Genomic DNA, 23,339 nt, shown 5'->3' on the forward strand with positions numbered 1-23,339 from the left:
ACTGAACCTGTAGGTTAACCTTATGGAATCCTGGACTACGACTCCCAAGTCCCTTGGTGCTTCAGATTTCTGAAGCTTTACCCAGTTTAGAAGAGCTGAAAATGTGTTGCTGGTTAAAGCACAGCAGGCCAGGCAGCATCCTAGGAACAGGAAATTCGATGTTTTGGGCCAGAGCCCTTCATCAGGCCTGAAACGTCGAATTTCCTGTTCCTAGGATGCTGCCTGACCTGCTGTGCTTTAACCAGCAACACATTTTCAGCTCTGATCTCCAGCATCTGCAGACCTCACTTTTTACTCCCAGTTTAGAAGAGTCTATTCATGCTCCCAAAGTACATAACATACCTGTCAACACTACCTGTCTCACCACCTAAGTGTCACCTGTAAGCTTTGCAAAGTATCTTTATCTAGATCATTAATGTATGACGAGAATTAAGTAGCCTAATGTGTGGTACCCCAAATACATTCTGAATAATCCAAATATATTACATTTTCACTGCTTCCACTTTATTTATCTTCTTGATATCTCCACAAAGAATTCAAATGAATTTGTCAGACATGATTTCAAGTGCGACGCCATGTTCAATGTGCTTGGTCATTTGATTGGTTTCTAAATGCTCTGCTTTCCCATCCTTTTATAATATGCGAACATTTTCCCAATAGTAGACATTTTGGCGCACTGTGCAGCTATCTGTCTCCTTTCCTTTATTTAACTAGCAGTTTTCTAGGTCTTAGCCAGAATCTAAGGATTTCTGCAAGATTTATGCCAGTACATCCACTATCACTGCAGCTCCTTACCATAATATTCTTGGATACCTTTCATCAGGTCCAGGGTACTCAGCAGTCTTTAGCCCACTCACTTTCACGAGCACATTTTCCAATTAATTGGTGGATGTGGGCATCACTGGCATTTACCATCTGCTTCTGGTTACCCTTCAGAAAATGGTGGTGAGCTGCCTTCTTGAAACCTTGTCACCCAAGGGTTGTAGGTTGACCCACGATGTGGTTAGGAATAGAATTTCAGTATTGTGATTCTTATAGTGAAGTATTAGATTTCCAAGTCAGGATGGTGAATAATTTGCAAGTATTGGTGTTCCCATGTATCTGCTGCACTTCTAGGTGAAGAAAGTTTGGAAAGTGTTGGCTATTGACTTTTGGTGAATGTATGCAGCAAATCTTACAGATTGCACACAGTGAGTATTCCATCACGCTCCCGACTTGTGTATCGTAGATGGTGGACAGACTTTGGGAGTCAGAATGTGAGTTACTTGCTGCAGGATTCCTAGCCTCTGACCTGCTCTTGTAGCCAGTGTTTATATGATGAGTCCAGTTGAGTTCCTGGTCAATGGTAACCCGAAAGATGTCAGTAGTAGGGGATTCTGTGATGGTAACACCATTGAACGTCAAGGGGTAGTAGTTAGCTCGTCTATTATTGGAGATTGTCATTGCCTAACATTTATGTGGCACAAATTTTACTTGCCACTTGTCATAAAGATGTACAGCATGGAAACAAACCCTTCAGTCCATACTGACCAGGTATCCCAACCCAATCTAGTGCCACCTCCCAGCGCTCGGCCTGTATCCCTCTAAACCCTTCTTATTCATATACCCATCCAAATGTCAGTCGAAGTCTGGACATTGTCTAGGTACTGTTGCATTTGAACATGGACTGCTTTAATATCAGAGGAGTCACACATGATGCTGAACATTGGCGAACATCCCACTTCCAACCTTATGATAGAGGGAAGGTCATTGATGAAGCAGCTAAAGATTCTTGGGCCTAGGACACCACCCAGGGATGAACTCCTTCAGAGATGTCCTGGAGCGGAGATGACTGACCTCCAAGAATCACAACCATCTTCCTGTGTGCCACATATGACTCGAACCAGCAGACAGATTTCCCCTGATTCCCAGAGTCTAGTTTTGTTCAGGTTTCTTGATGCCACACTCAATTAAACGTGGCCTTGATGTTAATGGCTGTCATTCTCACCTCAGTCCATGTTTGAACTAAGGCTGTCAGGAGGTCAAGAACTGAGTGGCCTTGGGCATCAGTGAATTGGTTATTGCTGGGCAGGTGCTGCTTCATCGCATTGTCAATGACACCTTCCATTAATTTTCTGGACTGAAAGTGGTCTGATCAGGCAGTTAAGAGGATGATTGGATTTGTACTACTTTTTCTGAGAATGTACTCAAGTAATTTTCCACAATGTCAAGTGTCATAGTTATACTGAAACAGCTTGGCAAGGAAGTGGCAAATTATGGAACAAGTCTACTGACAGACTTCTCACGGTCCCATAGCCTTTGCAGTATCCAGTGCCTCCAGCAGTTTCTTGATATCGCATGTAGTGAATCAAATTAACTAAAGACTAGCACTAGTAGGGAGCACCAGAGGAGGCCAGGATGGATCATCCACTCAGAACTTCAACTGAATGCTCGTGCAAATACTTAAACTTTATCATTTGCATTGATGTGTTTATTCTTCCATTTGTCCACCTTCATTCATAATTACACGTGGCAAGACTGCAGAGGTTAGATCTGATCCATTGGTTGAGGGATTGCTTTGCTGTTTTATCATTTGTTACTAATGCTGTTTAGCATGCAAGTAGTCCTGTTTGATCACTTCACCAGATTGATATCTCATTTTTACGTATGCTTGGTGCTGCTTCTGGCATGGTTTTGTGCAATCTCCATTGAACCATGGTTAGTCTCTTGGCTTGATGGTAATGGTTGAGCGGGGTGGTAGGCTGCGCCATGAGGCCACGGACAATTCTGCGCAGTACAATTCTGCTATTGTTGATGGCCCACAGCAACTCTTGAATTGTTACATCTGTTTGAAATCTGTGCCATGTAGCACAATGATAGTGCTACACAACATGATGGAAACATTCTCAGTGTGTAGGTGGGACTTTGTCTCCACAAGAGCTGACTATTATAGATACTAGGTAAAAACAATGACTGCAGATGCTGGAAACCAGATTCTGGATTAGGGGTGCTGGAAGAGCACAGCAGTTCAGGCAGTATCCAAAGTGCAGCGAAATCGACGTTTAGGGCAAAAGTCCATCATCATTTCCTGATGAAGGGCTTTTGCCCAAATCCTGGACCTATCACAGATACTGCCACAGACAAATGCATTTGCAGCCAGTAGATTGGTTAGGACGTGCTCAAGCATGCTTTTCCCTCACCAGATGCCCCAGTCAGAATCTAGCAGTTCAACCTGTGGTGCTGCTACTGATCCAATTTTGGTGACAGACACTGAAATCCTCCCCCCACCCAAAGTACATTTTGTGCCCTTGCCACCCTCAACACTTTGCCAAGCATTGTTCAACTTGGAGGAATAATAACCACGAAGGAGGTTTTCTTGCCCATGTTAAACCTGTAGCCATGAGACTTTATGGGTCCAGAACCCATGTTAAGGAGTCCCAGGACAACTCTCTCACAACTGCATTTCACTGTGCCGCTACTTCTGCTGGGTCGGTCCTGCGGATTGAACAGGACATGTCCAGAGGTAGTGATGGTGCTGTCTAGGATACAGTCATGGAATCATACTTTATAGACAATGTCAGGTTGTTGCTCAAATAGTCTGAGAGACAGCTCTCCCAATTTTGGTACTATCCTTCATGATTAGTGAAGAGAATTTTACAGAGTCAACCACACCACTTAAGTCATTGGCTTTTCCAGTGCCTAGGTTAATGCCAGGTGTCTTCACAAAGATTTTCTAGCAATTGATACAACTGAGTGACTTGTTGGACGATTTAAGAGGGAAGTTGAGTCAAACACTTTGTTGTTGGCCTGAAGTCACATGTAGGCCAGACCAAGTGAAGATGGCAGATTTCCTTACCTGAAGGCATGAGTAAAGATAGTTTTCTTCTGATAATCAACAATAGTTTCAGGGTCATCAGTAGATTCTCAATTCCACTATTTTTCTTAAACTGAATTTAAATTCTACCATCTGCCAAAGTGGGATTGAATCCAAGGCCTTCCAATGTTGGTGGTGGGAAAACATGTTTCCTCCGGTTGCCATGGTGAGTGGGGGGGTGTAGGCGGGTGATGTGGGGTGGGTGACAGAGGAAGAGACAAACTTTAGCATCTGTGTGTTTTGGATGCATTTGTGTTAGATGCCTGTAAATAAACACTAATGCTTGGATTTGTCCAATTGCTTTCCCGTATGAGATATTCCCCACTGGGACAATAAAAACCTGCAGTGTGTTCAGACAGGGAGCAGCTATGGATAAATCAGATGTGTGGCCTGGTGGCTAAACTGGGTCAGAACAAAGAGGCCTTTTTTCCCCCTGAATGGCAGCCAGTGACTAGTGGGGTACCAGAGGAATTGGGTTTAGGCCAGTCATTCACAACACATATTACTACATAAACACAATATGTCCACATTTGCAGACAGCACAAAAGTTGGGTGGGAGGGTGAACTGTGAGGATGCAGCAAATATGCTCGAGACAGATTTGGACAAATTGGGTACATAGTCAAATGCATGGCAGACCCTTTGGTCCAACCCATGCTGTACATCTCTATGACTCTATCTGCCATGCATTTGACTATGTACTCAATTTGTCCAAATCTCTCTCAAGCATATTTGCTGCATCCTCACAGTTCACCCACCCATCCAACTTTTGCACACATGTAATGTGGATAAATGCGAGGTGATCACTTTAGTAGCAAAACAAAAGGCAGACTATTATAGAGATAGAATGGGAAAGGGAGTTGCAACAGGACCTGGCTGATCTCGCACACCAGTTGCTCAAAGTAAGCATGCAGATAATGAAGAAGCATTTTGGCCTTCGTAACAAGAGAATTCCAGCACAGCACCAGAAATAGCTTACTGCTAGCTGGTGAAACCACAACTGGAGTGTTCTATGCAGTTTTAGCATCCTGATGTGAGAAAGGATGTTCTGGCTATGACAGGTTCAGAACAAATATTTAGCAAACTGATAGTTGGTGTGGCAGGACAGATGTATGAAGGGAGACTGGATTGGTTAGGTCAATATTTATTGAGTTTAAAAGGTTATGGGGAGGGGAAAGTTTTATCGAATCCTAGAAAATTCTAACAGAACTACTCAAAGTAATAGAGAGAAGCACTCAAAAGGAAAGAGAGCAAAAAAGGAGGGGGACAGATTTAAAGTGATTTTCAAAATAAGCAAGGGTGAAGTCAGAACAATCATTTTTTTCATTCAGGACGTAGATTGGGTACAGACTGCACTAACTTGAAGCGTAGAGGTGGCAGGTTCAATTGAGATATTCAAAGGAACACAAGATGATTATTCGGGTACAAATAGCATGCAGCTGCACAGTAGATAAACCAGGGGATTGGTACTAGGTAATAAGGCTCATTTGATGAGACAGTGTAGGCAAAATGGGCCAAAACAGCCTCCTCTTATGAACATAAAACCTGTGATTCTGTAGCTACAAAAGGGTGCTCCCAGTGACTGGACAGTGCAGAACCAAGGAGTCTCAGTCTCAGAATTCTCTATGTGGTAGATCATCTAGGACTCGGATGAGGAAAATATTTTCTCCCAGAATGGTGAGCCTGTGTAATTCCCGATCAGAGAATGTAGCCGAGGCCAAAAATATTGAATATTTTCAAGTAGTTGGATGTAGTTCTTATGGCTAAAAAGGATCAAGGTGTACGGAGTGAAAGCAGGAACAAAGTAATCAATCAGCCATGATCACAATGAATGTGGGAGCAGGCTCAAAGGGCCTTGCTTCCCTTTCCTTTGATTCTATGTTTCACTGTCTATGGTGAGAGAATGGCGTTGAATAAGCAAGCGGTTATCAACCATGTCAGCCATGAGCAGCATAGCTTTGTGGCTGCTGGGTCATGATGTTGCCGGTCAGGGGCACTACTGGATTATCAGCCATTGTCTGGCAGGAATCAGACATGATGGATTCCACAGGAAAATAATGCAGTGAGTTTAAGATTCAGCAATAAATCTCAAGGCAGAAACCCCTCCAAAAAGAACTTGGGTACAACTCTGGTTTAGCGAGAAAAGAAAAGATGCGCCTCAATATTTTTCTCAGCTTGATGTATTGGAGTTGACATCAAAGCTCCTCCCAAATACTAGTTTCTAGCTCCCTTTGCATTTTGATGAAAAGGGAAAGAGATTATACCTCTCATATTTTCATTTGAACTGAATGGTGGCCAAAGGCAAAACACTAGACTAATAAATCTCAAAAAAGGTACTCTGAGTACTTAACTATTAAGTTACCTTCTTCATGTCAAGGGAGGCAAAAGTTTTAGTAAAATAGTTTACACAATAAGAGATAAATCATTGTGGTCAAAACTTCAATGCAAGAACATTCAGACCAAACATACCCAGAATGCAGAGAATTCCATCAGATTTTGATTTGCTGCTGTAACGTAGAATAGCTTGAACATGTCGAAGACGACTGCTGCTACAAAAAGAAAGAACAACACATAAAATATACTATTTATCTGTGTACAGCTGCCCCTAATCAAAAGATTCTGCTAAGCAAGAGAGACAGTTTGATGCAGGGGATGAAATTTGGTCTAACAGTCTCGAAAATGACTTATGCTCACAGTCAAATCATTTACATGAATGACAAATGTAGGGGACCCAGCATAGATTGTTGTGGCACTCCCCTGGTCACAGGCCTCCAGTCTGAAAAGCAACCCTCCACACCACCATATATCTGCTGCCTTCGAGCCAGTTCTGTATCCAAATGGCTAGTTCTCCCTGTATTCCATGAGATCTAACCTTGCTAACCAGTTTCCCACAAGGAGTCTTGTCAAACACCTAACTGAGGTCCACATAGATCACGTCTACTGCTCTGCCCTCAATCCTCTTTGTTACTTTGTCAAAAAAAACCAATCAAATTAATGAGACATTACCTCCCACACAAAAAGCCATGCTGACTATCCTTGCCTATCCAAAGTCACAATGCCGTCTGCCCAAAAAAAAAACACTTGCCACATATTGGTCCAGTCCTCAATAGCAGAATCAAATGAGTGAAGCTTCACAAATAAAAGGCATAATAAGTAATGCTGACCGCTACTCAAAGAAAATTATTGAGACTTCAAGATCAGGCCTTACTCCCATCACCACTGAATCAATCCACAGAGGACAGTATCCTGTCACACGTTACCCTTAACTTCCACAAGAACAGTCTTCGAGTTAGGTGCTAGTGTCAATAGCTCCGACACTCCTCTTTTTATGTCAGTTTGGGCTCCCTGACTGAACGAGATTAACAGCCCCAATCAAGGAATTCATTTTCTATCATGTCCAACTGGCTAACTTCATAACAATCAACACAGATGCAACCATTCCGTATCCACACAATCAAGTCCAAAGAATTCAAAACAGAATAAAATGAGTGCTGGAGAGATATAGCATCTGTTGGGAGAAAAATAAAGTTCGAGACAAAGGGTCACTGGATGTGAAACATTAACTTGTTTTTTTTCCCCCTCAACAGGTATTGCCAGGTCTGTGTTTCTCCAACGTTCGAAGTTGTACATTTGTGTGTTTATTTCTCAAAGAATTAAGTGCTTCAAAAATGGTAGCGCACTTTGTTACCTCTAGATTAACTATTCCAACATACTGGTTGATCTCCATATGCTTCTCTCAGTAAAACTGTGGTTATGTCAAAATTGACTGTCATTTTCTTAACTTGCAACAGCTTCCTTTCATCTATCACCCCAAAGTTTCTTCAAGCAAATTTCAAAATAGTTTTACAGAATAGATTTGAAAGAATCAAGATTCCAAAATGTATGGAAATTTAAGGATGGAATAGCCTACATTTTGAATTTTGCTGGTCAGACATCTTAACATTCACTTTTCCTTCTAAACAAACATTATTAATAAATTGATAGAGGCTGCTGCTCCTCAGATCAAATTATAATGTCTATCAAAATTCATGAAAAAGGGGATTAAAGCTGGATGGAACAATTTGCAGTCATCACTTGAAACCTGATTATACAAGTCATAAAGGGAGTATGATACCTGCATTGATTTCAGAATCCCTCAGAATACTCTCTTTCTCACCAGAGAATAATGCACAGCATTGTGTGAAACTGAATCATGGCTTCTATCCAGTGAATAATCCAATAACATTTCACTGAAATTACAGGCAACATGGAGGTCATCAGCAGATTATCACATTAACATTAAGTGGCTCACAATAGAATGGAAATAAATCTGAATATGCTACTTCAACCCCAACCATGGCAACACAAACATTCCATTCTCTGAAACAAGGCAGTTATTATTTGACATATTTGGCTTTGCATGGCTTGCATGCTCAACTTAAAACATAATTTAAGTTCCTAAATCTATTTCTTGTGACAAAGACTAACTCACATTGCATTCAAATCACAGATTTTATTTCAGAAAGCTTCAGGAATTAAACAGACAAGAAAATACTACAGAAAATCTGTCATTCAATCCAGCCTCCCAATGTTACAAAATGAAAATCTCTTGACTCACGGAACTAACATTTCATTCTTTGGTCTTGCCAAATTTTGTGTACTCAATAAAACTTATTCTTTTCCCATAAGTAGAAGTTTCATTTCAATAGTGGTTTCTTAGAGAGTGTTACTACAACACAGGAATCTATATTCAGCCTATCAAATAAATGTTGTTATCTCATTGTGGAGCATTTCAGTCAGTCCCAACCACAAGTCTATTTCCCTAAAGTATCCATGCTATTTTTTTTAAAATGACTTAGGATCTCCATTTCCACTACTCTCAGATACAAAGTTCTGCATCATCATCATGTGCAAAAGCTCTTCTTCACATATACTGGCTGAAATTTTCATCTTAAACAGGTGTCCTCAAGCTTTGTACATTAGGTTTTTTAAAAAAAAAAAATTTTTAAAAATTGACAAGAGTGTTGCCAATTGGGCCCAGCATTTGTCATTCATCCCTTTGTGCCCCGACATGTCGGTGTGTAGCTAAGAGAAAATAATATTGCTGTGGGTCTGACATCAAATGGATCCCAGGCCAGATAACGATGGCAGATTTTCTTCCCCAAAGGATGAGTGTACTACATTTTACAACAATTGATAATGACTGTATGACACATTGACTTTTTGTTCCATATTTTTGTTGAGTTCAAGTTTGACCAGCTGCCATAGCAGTATTCAAACTCACATGGCCAGAACATTAAACTGGGACTCTGGATTATACTAGTTGGAATCAGTTACCTTCTGTACCTTAGCTAAACCACTCATAATACTGCACATTCCTATCCAGATCTCCCTTGCTCCCAGAACAAAATCTTCTCCAATCTAATCTTCCAAATAAATTCCTTTGGCCCTGCAACCACTCTTATTCAATGTCTTTTGCACATTCTTATGGATCCCTGTGTCTTTCATAAAGCCTTGTGATCAGAACTAGATGTAATACTCTAGTTGTGAGCAAACCAGAGCTTTATAAAATGTCCAGCATAATTTCCTTGCATTTCTACTCAAAATTTGTGTTTAATTAGTTCATAACCCATTGCATTGTTAACTGCTCTGTCAACTCATGTCATTTGTATCGATACCCACAAGATACCCACGAGGTTGGCTTACATTGTGCCACTATTTAAGATAGGTGATAAGGAACAGTCAGGAAATTATACACTGGTAAGCCTGACATCGGTGGTGGGCATGTTGTTGAAGGGGATTCTGAGGGAAAGGATTTACTATACATGTATTTAGAAAAGCAGGGACTGATTAGAGATAATGAACATGGCTTTGTGAATGGAAAATTGTGTCTCACTAATTTGATCGAGCTTTTTGAAGAAGTGGCAAAGAGGACTGATGAAGGCAGGATGGTTGACTTTGTCTACATAAGAGTTCAGTCAGACATTCAAGAAGATTCCACATGGTGGATTGGTTAACAAGGCTAGATCATGTGAAACACGGGGAGAATTAGCCATCTGGATACATAACTAGTTCAATGTTTGAACTCACTAGTCAAAAATGACCATCTGACGTTAAATAAATTGCCTTTGCAGAATTAAAATGAAAAACCTCTTTACTTTAAAATCCAAATTCATATTTTTTTTATATATATATATATATATATATATATATATATATATATATATCTCTCTCTCTCTCTCTCTCCCCCATATACACACACACACACACACACACACACCTTTATCACAATAATTTAAAAAGGATGTAATCTAAATTATGCATTTGGTGGAAAGATGGAAATAAACTAACTATACAGTCTACTTCTATGCATATAGTTAGATATGATGTACAGATCTTTTGAAGTACATGCAGAGTCTGGTATTCGAAAAACATGCTCTAACCCCAAAATACTACCTTGCAAGAAAGCTGTTTGCTGTTAAGTTGCTTCTTACTATGTTTTATATTGAGAAGGGTGTGACAGCTTATGAGCACAGATTTTGCAAATTAGCATTGCAGTCAGTTAAAAATAATTTTGAATGAGCAAATGTGGCCTTTAATTTTGTGTTGGCATCCCCCTCATTTCATTAATTTCCTTTTTCTAGGGCAGGGTTTTTCCAACTCGATACCATCAAGTTTGGGTGTTGCTGGTTGGGTCATAATTTGCCCATCACTAATTGTCCTTGAACTGAATGGCTTGCATTCCATCGCAGGCCCTAACAAGTAAGGGTTGCAGATTTCCACCCTCAAAAGGCATTAGTGAACAACATTGGTTTTTATGACAACTAACTGATGCAGGAGAATAATTCCAACCTCTCTTGCCAATCATATACAGGATTGCTATGTGCATGAGAAAGTTTGTGACCATTAGTACTAAATACTGCTTCGAGTCTTCAGAAAAAAAAATGTAATATCGATTTGGTGGTGTGACTGTGGAAATGATCAGAGGTGCATGTGCATAAATGTTTCAAGGTAGTCAGAGATGTACAGCATGAAAACCGACTCTTTGAATCAACTGATCCATTCTGACCAGATATCCTAAATTAATCTACTTCCTATTCATATAACCATCCAGATGCCTTTTTGATCTTCGAATTGTATCAGCCTCCACCACTTTCTCTGGTAGCTCATTCCATACACGTACAATCGTCTGCATGAAGGAAAACTTGCTCCTTAGATCCAAAGAACAAAGAAAATTTACAGCCCAGGAACAGACCCTTCGGCCCTCCAAGCCTGAGCCGATCCAAACCTTCTGTCTAAACTGGTCGCCCAATTCCTAAGCATCTGTATCTCTCTGCTCCCCGCCTACTCATGCATTTGTCCAGACGCATCTTAAATGATTTTACCGTGCCTGCCTCTACCATCTCTGCTGGCAACATATTCCAGACACCCACCATCCTGTGTCAAGCACTTGCCGCATGCATCCCTCTTAAAATTTACACCTCTCACCTTGAAAGCGAGACCTCGTTATTGAATCCTTCATCTCGAGAAAAAGCTGGTCTCTATCCACATCCTTTCGGTAATGTGGCAACCAGAACTGTACACGGTATTTTAAATGCGGCCGAACCGATGTCATGTACAATTTTAACATGACTTGCCAGCTCTTATACTCAATACCCTGTCCAATGAAGGCAAAACGACCAGATGTCTTCTTGACTACTCTATCCACCTGTGCAGCAACCTTCAGGGTACAATGGACCTGCACTCCCAGATCTCTCTGCCCATCAACTTTTCCCAAGGCTCTTCCGTTCATTGTATAATTCGCTCTAGAATTAGACTTGCCTAAATGCCTCACAATTGTCTGGATTGAACTCCATTTGCCACTTCTTCGCCCAACTCTCCATGGAGAACTCGATCAAACGCCTTACTAAAATCCATGTATATAACATCAACAGCCCTTCCTTCATCTATCAACTTGGTCAGTTCTTCAAAGTACATAGAACATTGCAGCGCAGTACAGGCCCTTCGGCCCTCGATGTTGCCCTGTCATACTAATGTGAAGCCCATCCATCTACACTATTCCATTTACATCCATATGCCTGTCCAATGAAGACTTAAATGAACTTAAACTTGGCAAATCTACTATGAAGGGCTTATGCTCGAAACGTTGAATTCTCTATTCCTGAGATGCTGCCTAACCTGCTGTGCTTTGACCAGCAACACATTTGCAGCTGTGATCTCCAGCATCTGCAGACCTCATTTTTTACTCGAAATCTACTACCATTGCAGGCAATGCATTCCATATCCTTACTACTCGCTGAGTAAAGAAACTGCCTCTGACACCTGTCTTACACCTATCTCCCCTCACTTAAACTGTGTCCCCTCGTGTTTGCCTTCCCCAAGCTTGGGGAAAAGGCTCTCCCTGTCCACCCTATCCAACCCTCTGATTATCTTGTACGTCTCTATTAAGTGACCTCTCAACCTTCTTCTCTCTAGCGAGAACAGCCTCAAGGCCCTCAGCCTTTCCTCGTAAGACATTCCCTCCATACCAGGCAACATCCTAGTAAATCTCCTCTGCACCCTCTCCAAAGCTTCAACATCCTTCTTCTAATGCGGCGACCAAAACTGTACACAATACTTCAAATGTGGCTGTACCAGAGCTTTGCACAGCTGCAGCATTAGCTCCTGGTTCCGGAACTCAATCCCTCTATTAATAAAGGCCAAAACACTGTATGCCTTCTCAACAACCGTGTCAATCTGGGTGGCAACTTTCAGGGATCTGTAAACATGGACACCGAAATTCCTCTGCTCATCCGCACTCCCTAGAATCCTACCATTAGTCCAGTACTCTGCATTCCAATTACTCCGTCCCCTAAGTGTATCACACACTTGTCCACATTAAACTCCATTTGCCACCTCTCAGCCCAGCTCTGCATCCTATCTATGGCTCTCTGCATCCTTCATCACTATCCACTACTCCAGCTACCTTAGTGTCAACTGCAAATTTGCTAACCCACCCTTCTATTCCCTTATCCAGGTCATTCATAAAAATGACAAACAGCAGTGGACCTAACACTGACCCTAGCGGTACGCTGTTAGTAACTGGACACCAAGATGAACATATTCCATTAACTATAACCCTCAGTTTTCTTTCAGTAAGCCAATTACTTATCCAAACTGCCATGTCTCCAACAATCCCTAGTACTCTATTAAGTTGGTAAGGCATGATCTCCACTGCACAAAATCATGTTGCCTATCATTTTTAAATGCTTTTCTCCTTTTAAATGTTTTTCCCTCTCACTTTAAACTATGCCCTCTAGTTTTGGACTCCCGAAACGTAGAGAAGACAGACCTTGGATATTCACCCTATCGATGCCCCTCATGATTTTATAAACCTCGACAAAATGTCACCAGTCAGTCTCTGGCACTCCAGGGAAAACAGCCCCAGCCTATTCAGCCTCCCCTGATAGGAAAGATGCTGATAAACATGAAAGGCTATGGCAGGAAGACCAGAACTGACCAAACTAATATCCTGTACAACATGACACCCCAACTCCAGTACTCAATGACCAATGAAGCCAAGCATGCCAAATGCCTTCATCTCTCTCCAAGGGCAATCTGTCCTTACTAAAGTGTGGTGCCCAGATCTATTAGAGTACCCCAAATGGAGTCTAATCAGGGTTTTGTCTGGCTGCAGCGTAACATACACATCCTTGTACTCCAGCCTTCTAAACCAACACTCAATCAGCTTTATTGATTTTTCTCTGTCCCTATTTCTGACATTTTAATGATCAAAGCATCAGAGACCCCAACTCTTTTTGGAAACCCAGTGTAACTTCATATCATTTAGAAAATACTTATTTATGATTTTATGATCCAACAGGTTTACCCATTCACCTAAGCTATCAATATCCCTTTGTAATTTTAGAAGGACAGAACCCAGACCTATAGCTCGAGATCAGAGCTGGCAGTCAGAGTGGTAGCAGAGGTCCATTACGGAGACCCCTGAGCCTGTTATTGAGAACTAGGAGCCTGTTTCTGAAACTCCAGCCCATGTCAAGCAATGACTGAAGGAGCAGCAGAGGAGGAACAAGAAGAAAGAAGAACTCTATTGCAGTAAAATCTTGCAATATATTCAGTGTTTCAAGACGGTGAGGGAGCATAGCAACACTGTATGACAAACAAAAACACACTTCACTGCACTTTAAAAAAAATACGTGACAATAAATGCAAGTCTAAACGCTGTCTACAATGGGACCTAACACTGTCATCAGCAAATTTCGATATATGACTTTCTACGCCATTATCCAAGATGTTGATAAATATCATAAACTATCTGGAAAGTTAACGAATTAAATGTTGACGATGTTAAACTTTTACAGTAAACACAAACAGATCAGGGGCCACAATCAGACTGAAAATGAAAACAAAGGTTTCATATCAGAGGGCAAGTTTACTTTGTGGCAGCCCAAACTGTCAAAACTGGAAAGCAGTTCTAAAACTTCCAAATTTAAGAAATTTAACAGATAAGATAGAAATAATATTAAACAAAAAGCAAAAAGAACTGTGGATGCCATAAGTTAAAAACAAAAACCGAAGTTGGTGGAAAAGCTCAGCAGATCTGGCAGCATCTGTGAAGAGAAATCAAAGTTGACATTGCGAGTCACTGGGCCCGAAACATCAACTTTGATTTCTCTTCACAAATGCTGCCAGAAGTGCTGAGCTTTTCTACCAACTTCAGTTTTTGTTGGAAATGACATTACATTGGGGTTGTCTCTGTAAAAGATCTTACTGGGAAAAGGATTGCTGTTTATGCTAAGATTTTTCAAAGTCTCATGCATACACATGTAGCCTTTTTGTTGGTGTAACAAACTGGTGTTTGGTTAATTTAAGTACATAAACAATTTCATGTGAATATAAGACCATAAGACATAGGAGTGGAAGTAAGGCCATTCGGCCCATCGAGTCCACTCCACCATTCAATCATGGCTGATGGGCATTTCAACTCCACTTACCAGCGTTCTCCTCGTAGCCCTTAATTCCTCGAGACAAGAATCCATCAATCTCTGCCTAGAAGACATTTAGCGTCCCAGCCTCCACTGCACCCAGTGGCAATGAATTCCACAGGCCGACCACTCTCTGGCTCAAGAAATGTCTCCGCATTTCTGTTCTGAATTGACCCCCTCTAATCCTAAGGCTGTGTCCATGGGTCCTAGTCTCCTCGCCTAACGGAAACAATTTCCTAGCGTCCACCCTTTCCAAGCCATGTATTATCTTGTACGTCTCTATTAAGACTCCCCTTAATCTTCTAAACTCCAATGAATACAATCCCAGGATCCTCAGCCGTTCCTCATATGTTAGACCTGCCATTCCAGGGATCATCCGTGTGAATCTCCGCTGGACACGTTCCAGTGCCAGTATGTCCTTCCTGAGGTGTGGGGACCAAAACCGGACACAGTACTCCAAATGGGGCCTAACCAGAGCTTTATAAAGTCTCAGTAGCACAACGGTGCTTTTATTTTCCAACCCTCTTGAGATAAATGACAACACTGCATTCACTTTCTTAATCACAGACTCAACCTGCATGTTTACCTTTAGAGAATCCTCGACTAGCACTCCCAGATCCCTTTGTACTTTGGCTTTACTAATTTTCTCACCATTTAGAAAGTAGTCTATGCTTTTATTCTTTTTTCCAAAGTGCAAGACCTCGCATTTACTCACGTTGAATTCGATCAGCCATTTCCTGGACCACTCACCCAAACTGTCTAGATCCTTTTGTAGCCTCCCCACTTCCTCAGTACTACCTGCCTGTCCACCTAACTTCGTATCATCTGCAAACTTCGTCAGCATGCCCCCAGTCCCTTCATCCAGATCATTAATATATAATGCAAATAGCTGTGGCCCCAACACTGAACCCTGCGGGACACCGCTCGTCACCGGCTGCCATTCCGAAAAAGAACTTTTTATCCCAACTCTCTGCCTTCCGTCAGACAGCCAACCCTCAATTCATCCCAGGAGCTCACCTCGAACACCATGGGCCCTCACCTTGCTCAGCAGCCTCCCATGTGGCACCTTATCAAAGGCCTTTTGGAAGTCTAGATAGACCACATCCACTGGGTTTCCCTGGTCTAACCTACTTGTCACCTCTTCAAAGAATGTTCAGTAACTGACCACCACGATAAACAATTGCAAAAAAAACTCATGATCCACTAAACTAGGTTTCATACAAGATATGAATGTCCAATATCACCATTAAGTGGAATTACAACGTATTGAACAAGCCATTACAACCCTCTCAAAACCCAAACGTATGAAGATGTGGACGTACTGTACCTTTAAGAGCATTAAAAGCTAGTAAAACTACCTGACAGCACCACATGTTCTGAATAAGGTAACAACATAACACTTGGTTGAAAGCTAGATAAGCTGGGTTGCCTGGAAACAATAAAACAGATTTGAATTCGGCCAGTTAAAATTATGCCTCAAAAAATATCAAACTCCAATCAAGTTTGTCAATATACTAAATTCAATCTAAAAAGCTAATGACACAATCCGATGTTCTGCAGGTATATGAATGGGTAAAATTGAACAGTTGGGAGTAGAACTGCCAAGCCAATGACATCTGCAGAATGCCCGGAGAATAGCTTTCAAAAAGTACTTTAAATCAGTGACTGTGAAGCATAATTCCTAAAAGAATAAGAAAGGAAGACACAAGAAGATCCAACACCTGGCTGGCTTCGAAAACTTGAATTTTTGTAAATTTCAATTGGGGGTTTTATCAGACTAGTACTCTAGAAGGGCAAGTAAAAGATAGGTTAGAGCAAGGAATTGTAAATAGTTGTTAGTTAATTATTCTGCTATACTTTAAGAAATAAAGTGGTTAGTTTTTACTTTAAATAGTTCTTGGCCTCTCAAATTTTCACAGATTAATGTACGGGATAAAACTGATGTTGCTGATTTAAGTTAAGGAGGAGGGTTTACCCAATGTCATAACATCCTAACCTACATTTAGACTCAAAACAGTTTAAATAGCCATTTTTGTTTTGATGACAGAGTTAAGAACTGCCAAGATTCGTACAGCCTGAAGATAAAGAAATTCACTCTAGGAAAATAACAGCAAAGTCACTAAAATTGAATAACTGCAGGTAATCTGTAGCCTGCTCAAACATATTTTATAGATAATATTTTCCAGTTCCAATTACGTCATGAATTTTACATTCATTATGGCATGTGGGAGTCACGGTCAAAATCAGCACTTATTAACAATCCCTAATTGTCCTGGATAAAGTGGTCATTAATCTTTTTTAAATGAAATACGACTGAGTTTATTACGAGACTGCTTCAGACACAGTTCAGACGCAGCCAATCCAAAGTATTGCCTTGGATTTGAAGTCACAAATCAGCTCAGCCAAAGGTAACAGATTTATTTTTAAAGATGTTAGCACAAAATGGATTTATGACAAGTTATTTTATCTAGCAAAATACCTAAAGCCAAGTAATCATTTTAAATTCAGCAAATAAGTCCACCACAGTTTTCAGAAGGGATATCCTCAATAATAAGCAGTACAGTCTGTCTCTCCACAAGTGCATGACTGTTTTTACTGCAATCCCAGTCAAGGAGGTTGGTTTGTTCTGAATCTGTTTCACAAACAATACTCTCAGCATTGTAGGTCAAAGCTTATCGTTGGACAGATAGCATTGGTCACAAAGAATTTGTTGGTAAAATGTAATGCTTCTTATTCCTTACATCCAAAGAAATGTCCAAGGAAGGTTGCTTCCTGTGGATAGGCAGCAAGGGGATTATGGAGATCATCATGGATGGTAAATGAAGTTCACTGCAGACAGTTTCAACCAGCTGATATGTTTTCCACCTGTTGGTATATGCTCAGGGTCATGTCGTTTGCAAGGAAGTGGGCTAGGTTCTGGTTATGATGCACATTGATGCATTCAACTAGAGTGTCAACAAAATGGCGAGTGTGATGACCAATGCCACAAAAGGTACACAATGGGGTCATTTCTATCATATTCTATGTCAGAGCAATGTCTCAAATATCATGGCAGCATATCCCATTTACATCCAGCAAGTATGTCAAATAAGTCCATTCTAGTTTGGATCTAAGCTGCCACTTTTTTCAGATGCCCCCAAAAGGACAAAGTCCCACTGGGCTAGGATCATGCTTTAGTCTCTAAGCATTCATACAGACACGCAACTCTTATTAGTCTAGCATGTGAATGTCAAAAATAAGTTTATAGGTAGATTGACAGATAATCCCTTGTGCTGGAGATGTCTGTCAACAACGTGATGTCTTTACTATGAAACAGTACCAAGTTTCAGAGAAGGGGGCTTGAGTGACACAGAGGAGATTAGAATGAACGAACTGGAGAGAAGTGGCTGTTGCAAATGTGTTGCTGGTCAAAGCACAGCAGGTTAGGCAGCATCTCAGGAATAGAGAATTTGACGTTTCGAGCACAAGCCCTTCATCAGGAATAAGAGAGAGAGAGCCAAGCCGGCTGAGATAAAAGGTAGGGAGGAGGGACTAGGGGGAGGGGCGATGGAGGTGGGATAGGTGGAAGGAGGTCAAGGTGAGGGTGATAGGCCGGAGTGGGGTGGGGGCGGAGAGGTCAGGAAGAGGATTGCAGGTTAGGAGGGCGGTGCTGAGTTGAGGGAACCGACTGAGACAAGGTGGGGGGAGGGGAAATGAGGAAGCTGGAGAAATCTGAATTCATACCTTGTGGTTGGAGGGTTCCCAGGCGGAAGATGAGGCGCTCCTCCTCCAGCCGTCGTGTAGTTGTGTTCTGCCGGTGGAGGAGTCCAAGGACCTGCATGTCCTCGGTGGAGTGGGAGGGGGAGTTAAAGTGTTGAGCCACGGGGTGATTGGGTTGGTTGGTTCGGGCGGCCCAGAGGTGTTCTCTGAAGCGTTCCGCAAGTAAGCGGCCTGTCTCACCAATATAGAGGAGGCCACATCGGGTGCAGCGGATGCAATAGATGATGTGTGTGGAGGTACAGGTGAACTTGTGGCGGATATGGAAGGATCCCTTGGGGCCTTGGAGGGAAGTGAGTGTGGAGGTGTGGGCGCAAGTTTTACATTTCCTGCGGTTGCAGGGGAAGGTGCCGGGGGTGGAGGTTGGGTTGGTGGGGGGTGTGGATCTGACAAGGGAGTCACGAAGGGAGTGGTCCTTGCGGAACGCTGATAGGGGAGGGGAGGGAAATATATCCTTGGTGGTGGGGTCCGTTTGGAGGTGGCGGAAATGGCGGCGGATAATACGTTGTATGCGCAGGTTGGTGGGGTGGTAGGTGAGAACCAGTGGGGTTCTGTCTTGGTGGCGGTTGGAGGAGCGGGGCTCAAGGGCGGAGGAGCGGGAAGTGGAGGAGATGCGGTGGAGGGCATCGTCGATCACGTCTGGGGGGAATCTGCGGTCCTTGGCATGTATTTTGTATGTTCAACACTGTTGGGGTTTACACTGACACCCTGGATAGCGCATTTGCCATGCATCTCTTCCCCTGCTAAAGGCAGACTCTAAAATACCTAGTACAAATACATGTTTCAACAACTGTCCCAAACAAAGCTGAAAACACTCTGGATAGCTTTAGGAGCAGGTCAGTGAGCCATAATGTATCATAGGCAGCTGTGAGGTTCAGCAACACATTGCGCAAGTCCAGTTTTATGAAATGTTATTTTTCATATTGGTGGACCCGAACTTAATTACATGATCTGTCCCATATGCAAATCAGTTAAGTTGACATTCAAGTTGGAGTCTACTTCTAGAGATATGCTCCACAGGAAAAGATGCTCAAAAATATCTTACAGCATTCAAAAATTAGTATAATCAGTTCAAAGTTGGCCGAGGTGGGGTCTTTTCCCGATTTTGGAACAGCATGCACTTTTGACAAGGATCGAGTTTGATGCATTGCTTTTTGAGTAGAACACGTCAGCCAGGCATGAGCAAAGGGTTCAAATTTTCAGGAATTCTGGTACAATGTTGTCCTTTCTCACTGCTTTCTCATATGTCAGACCTCCTTAACACTTTCTCCAGTTCCATGATCTTGTTGCCAGTTTTTTTTTCCAGTTAATTACAGATAATGTGTTTTGCTTCATTGTCCAACAGTGTCCTTGCTACATGGCGTGGATGACTAAGAATTCAATTTCTGGAGACTGATGGGTGATGGGATGCTCAAAGACAGTACATCAGTGATGGACAGAGTCAAGTGATTCCACAGCAACAGATCTAGCGCAAACTCTGCAGTCCTGCAACTCCAGTTGTGCATTATGTGAACAATTAAACAATCATCTGGAAAAGGTGGTTCCACAAATGTCCCCATACTCAATGATGGAGAAACCCAACATATCAGGAGCTGCAAGAAATAAAAATAAAGAATCTACGACACTGACCACTTCTCAACCCCACTGGGCACAGACTTCCAGTTGGGAAAACACCCTTCAAATCACCACCCATTGCATCTTGCCACTCAGCCAATTGCTGATCCAGATCAAATCCATATTCAAAGATTTTTAAGCAGAACCTGAAACAGAGCTTCACACATTTGGGGTCAGGATCCAAAATGAGGAACACAAACTGAAATTTCAGTATCACGTCTCTTTTCTAAATTAATTAATTCAGCAAAGACTCATTTATGCCACTATGTTTGACAGGTTGAACTGCAGCAGTTGCTCAGATCTTGAAGCTGGATGTGAAAGCTCTTCTTCCTCTGATGCTGCTAAAATCTGGAGTTTTCTATCTGCTGCTAGAATTGCATGTGAGAAAATCTATTTTACTGAATTTACTGAAAGGTTGTGTTTATGGGGATATTATATTGGAACAATTGATTATTATTTTGTTAAGCATGTCAATAGCATTACAGTTAAACCTATTTTTTTCTTTTTATTTTGTTTGTATTTTAACTGTATTGTATTTTGTTTTAACTGTACAGTGTTTTGTTTGAAGTTGAGTAATTTGACCAAATTGTATCTGGAACACATCACCTTACACTTGCCTTTAAAAAGAGAATGATGTTAGAATCTGGGCTGTCTCCTTAATTTGTTTTTAGAGGTTTGGTCTGGTTGATAACAACATTAAAAAAAAGACTTGAAAAATATCAAAAGAAGTTAGAAAAAAGACAATAATAATCAATTTCTATTCTGCCTTGTTTCATCTACACTTTTAAAAAAAGAAAAATGTTACTTTAAAATGTAATTAGCAAAATTAGTCTTGAACTCAGTGGGGTGTAGCTGGCTCAGCCCATCAGAATAAATATCTGCAAAGGTTTGTTAAAAACTGCACATGCTCCAACATGGCTTGCATCATTCCTTTGTATTCTCACATTGCAGAATCCAAATGAAGAGAAATACAGGAGTTGGAGACAAGCAGGAAGCTTTTTCATCCTTTTTCACGAAACCATCTGACACAAAACAAGGTTCACAAACAAAGTCATTTCTTTCAATGCCCAAAGGCCCTGAATTTTCTTTGTGTACTCTCTAATCACACACACTGCCTCAGGCTTCAAAGCTTAAATACAGAAAATATAACAGAAGGTTCACAGCCACACTTAAAACAGACCACTACAAACATATAATTATCCTATGCATTTTAGAAATTTGAACTCATTTTGATTACAAAATGTTGCACATAAACAAAGCTCTGAGCTAACAATAAAACTAAATAATTTTAGAAAAAAAAATTGATGCACCAAGGTCGCCATTATATAATAATTCAGAGAAATCAGTTTCCCGCATTACCTGTCAAAATAACAACCATGAAATATCAAACACCAATGCTTTGTTGGGTGCCATAAATCACTTGTCAAGCTGTAGTGAGAAGATACAATATACGAAAATATGAGGTAATGCACTGTGGCCAGAATAGAGGGGTTAAGTTTTATTTAAATGGCTCAAGACTGCCGAAAGTTGCAGCAAATTACAAAAATCCAGCATCCAGGTTCAGCAGTTAACAGGGAAGGTACATGGAAGGCTTGCCTTTTTTTCCCCAAAGGAATCTAATATGAGTGCAGGGAAGCTTTGTCAAGGTAGTAGTCAGACCACAGCTGGAGTACTATAAACAGTTTTGAGCCCCTGATCTAAGGAAAGATTTACTCGCAGTGGAGGCAGTTTCACTTTGCAGAATCCCAGGTAAGGAAGAAAAGAAAGGCTCAAGAGGTTGGGCATGTACTCACTGGAGAGAAGAATGACAGGCGCCCTTATTGAAACCTACAAGTTCCCAAGGGGACATGACAGGGTAGATGTGGAAAGTTTGTTTCACCTTGTGGGAGAGTCCAGGGCCAGAGGTCATAATCTCAGATTAATGGGTTGCCCACTCACATCAGAAGAGGGCGGGGTGGGGGGAAATGATGGCAGGAGGGGCATGTACGAGAGAGAGTCACCAGGTAGCCAGAGTCAGGGTTAGGAAAGAAAGGGGAAAATAGGGGTAGGATGGCCAGAGACGTGGGAAGGCGCAGGAGAGCCACAATGGGGCACAAAATAACGAGGAGGAAAGAAAAAAAAACGAGACAGGTCACACATGATCTGGTACTGCGTCCCTCCAGCGCTGAAACGAAACGCTACGGTATAACGGGGGGGAAAAAAAATCAGTTCCACACAAAAGAAAATGACATCCCAATGCAATCAGGGGGTTGGATTTGACAAAACCGGGGAGAGTATTTTTTTATTTTTTTCCTCCCTATCAGAAGGAACGCAAGATTTTTTTTTTAAAAATGCAAAGAACAGAGGAAACTGAATATCATTCTAAAGGGTATTTACAGAAATTGTTATTTCTGCAACATAAATTGCCAGGCGCCCTGCGGGTTGAAGAGATGATCGGGGAGGCAGGAGTCCGGCGCCTGTTGACGGTTCCACCCCCCCCCCCCCCCACGCCCCCACGCCCGGACACAAGCCCCGGGCGTTTGAATATTTGAATCGCGATCCATTAACGGCCGCTCGCTCTACCTGACAAACGGGCTGAAAGTTTCCGACCGCACGTTCCTCCAGGCAGGCAGCGGCCGCGCCTTCCCCGCAGAAGCCTCTTGGAGAATCGATAACATCGCAGCTCCTTTTCTGCTCTCGCTTATTTTTTTTGAAACAAAAGGTGCTTTTCCTCCTCCTTCTTCTTCTTCTTCTTTCGTCTCCGTTGTTGTTGTTATTGTTGTCGCCGCCGTCTCGCCGGTCGGTGGGCGGGGCGTGAAGCCGGGTCGAGATAATCGAGGAGCAGTCACGCAACGGGAGCCATCACCGGCATTTCATCATGAATGGCAGCCGAGCAAGTACCAACTGCGGGGACTGGAGAACGATAGGGGGAGGCTAGAGGCTGCCCTGCAACGTACGCGACGCGGGTTCCCACCGTTCTACGGTTTCATTTGCCATCAGTGTGAGTTTTAAAATATCGCTGTGTTTTTGAGCTAAAGTGAGTGATTTTGATACTGATTTTAATGTTTCGAGACAGTGGCACAATTACTCCCCTCCCCCACCGTTAATTTTGAACATGGTCGGTTCCTCCTCTTTGCCCCGCCCCCTCGACATCTGGAATGTGTTTTTTTTGACT

At 41.9% G+C, this 23,339-nt stretch overlaps 1 protein-coding gene across 1 annotated transcript in view; it reads right to left on the bottom strand.

Moving 5' to 3' along the window:
• dnaaf9 (dynein axonemal assembly factor 9) overlaps nt 1–23,037 on the bottom strand; it is a 208,770-nt gene extending 185,733 nt beyond the window's left edge. The window contains exons 1-2 of the mRNA XM_060840002.1: nt 22,748–23,037; nt 6,321–6,400 (exon numbers count right to left, since the gene is read on the bottom strand). Coding sequence (XP_060695985.1) covers nt 6,321–6,400; nt 22,748–22,842 — 175 coding nt within the window. The 5' untranslated portion in view covers nt 22,843–23,037. The remainder of the gene's footprint in view (nt 1–6,320; nt 6,401–22,747) is intronic.
• Between the last annotated feature and the right edge of the window lie 302 nt (nt 23,038–23,339).

Source organism: Hemiscyllium ocellatum, chromosome 1 (genome assembly GCF_020745735.1).
Source record: "Hemiscyllium ocellatum isolate sHemOce1 chromosome 1, sHemOce1.pat.X.cur, whole genome shotgun sequence".
Lineage (NCBI taxonomy): Eukaryota > Metazoa > Chordata > Chondrichthyes > Orectolobiformes > Hemiscylliidae > Hemiscyllium > Hemiscyllium ocellatum.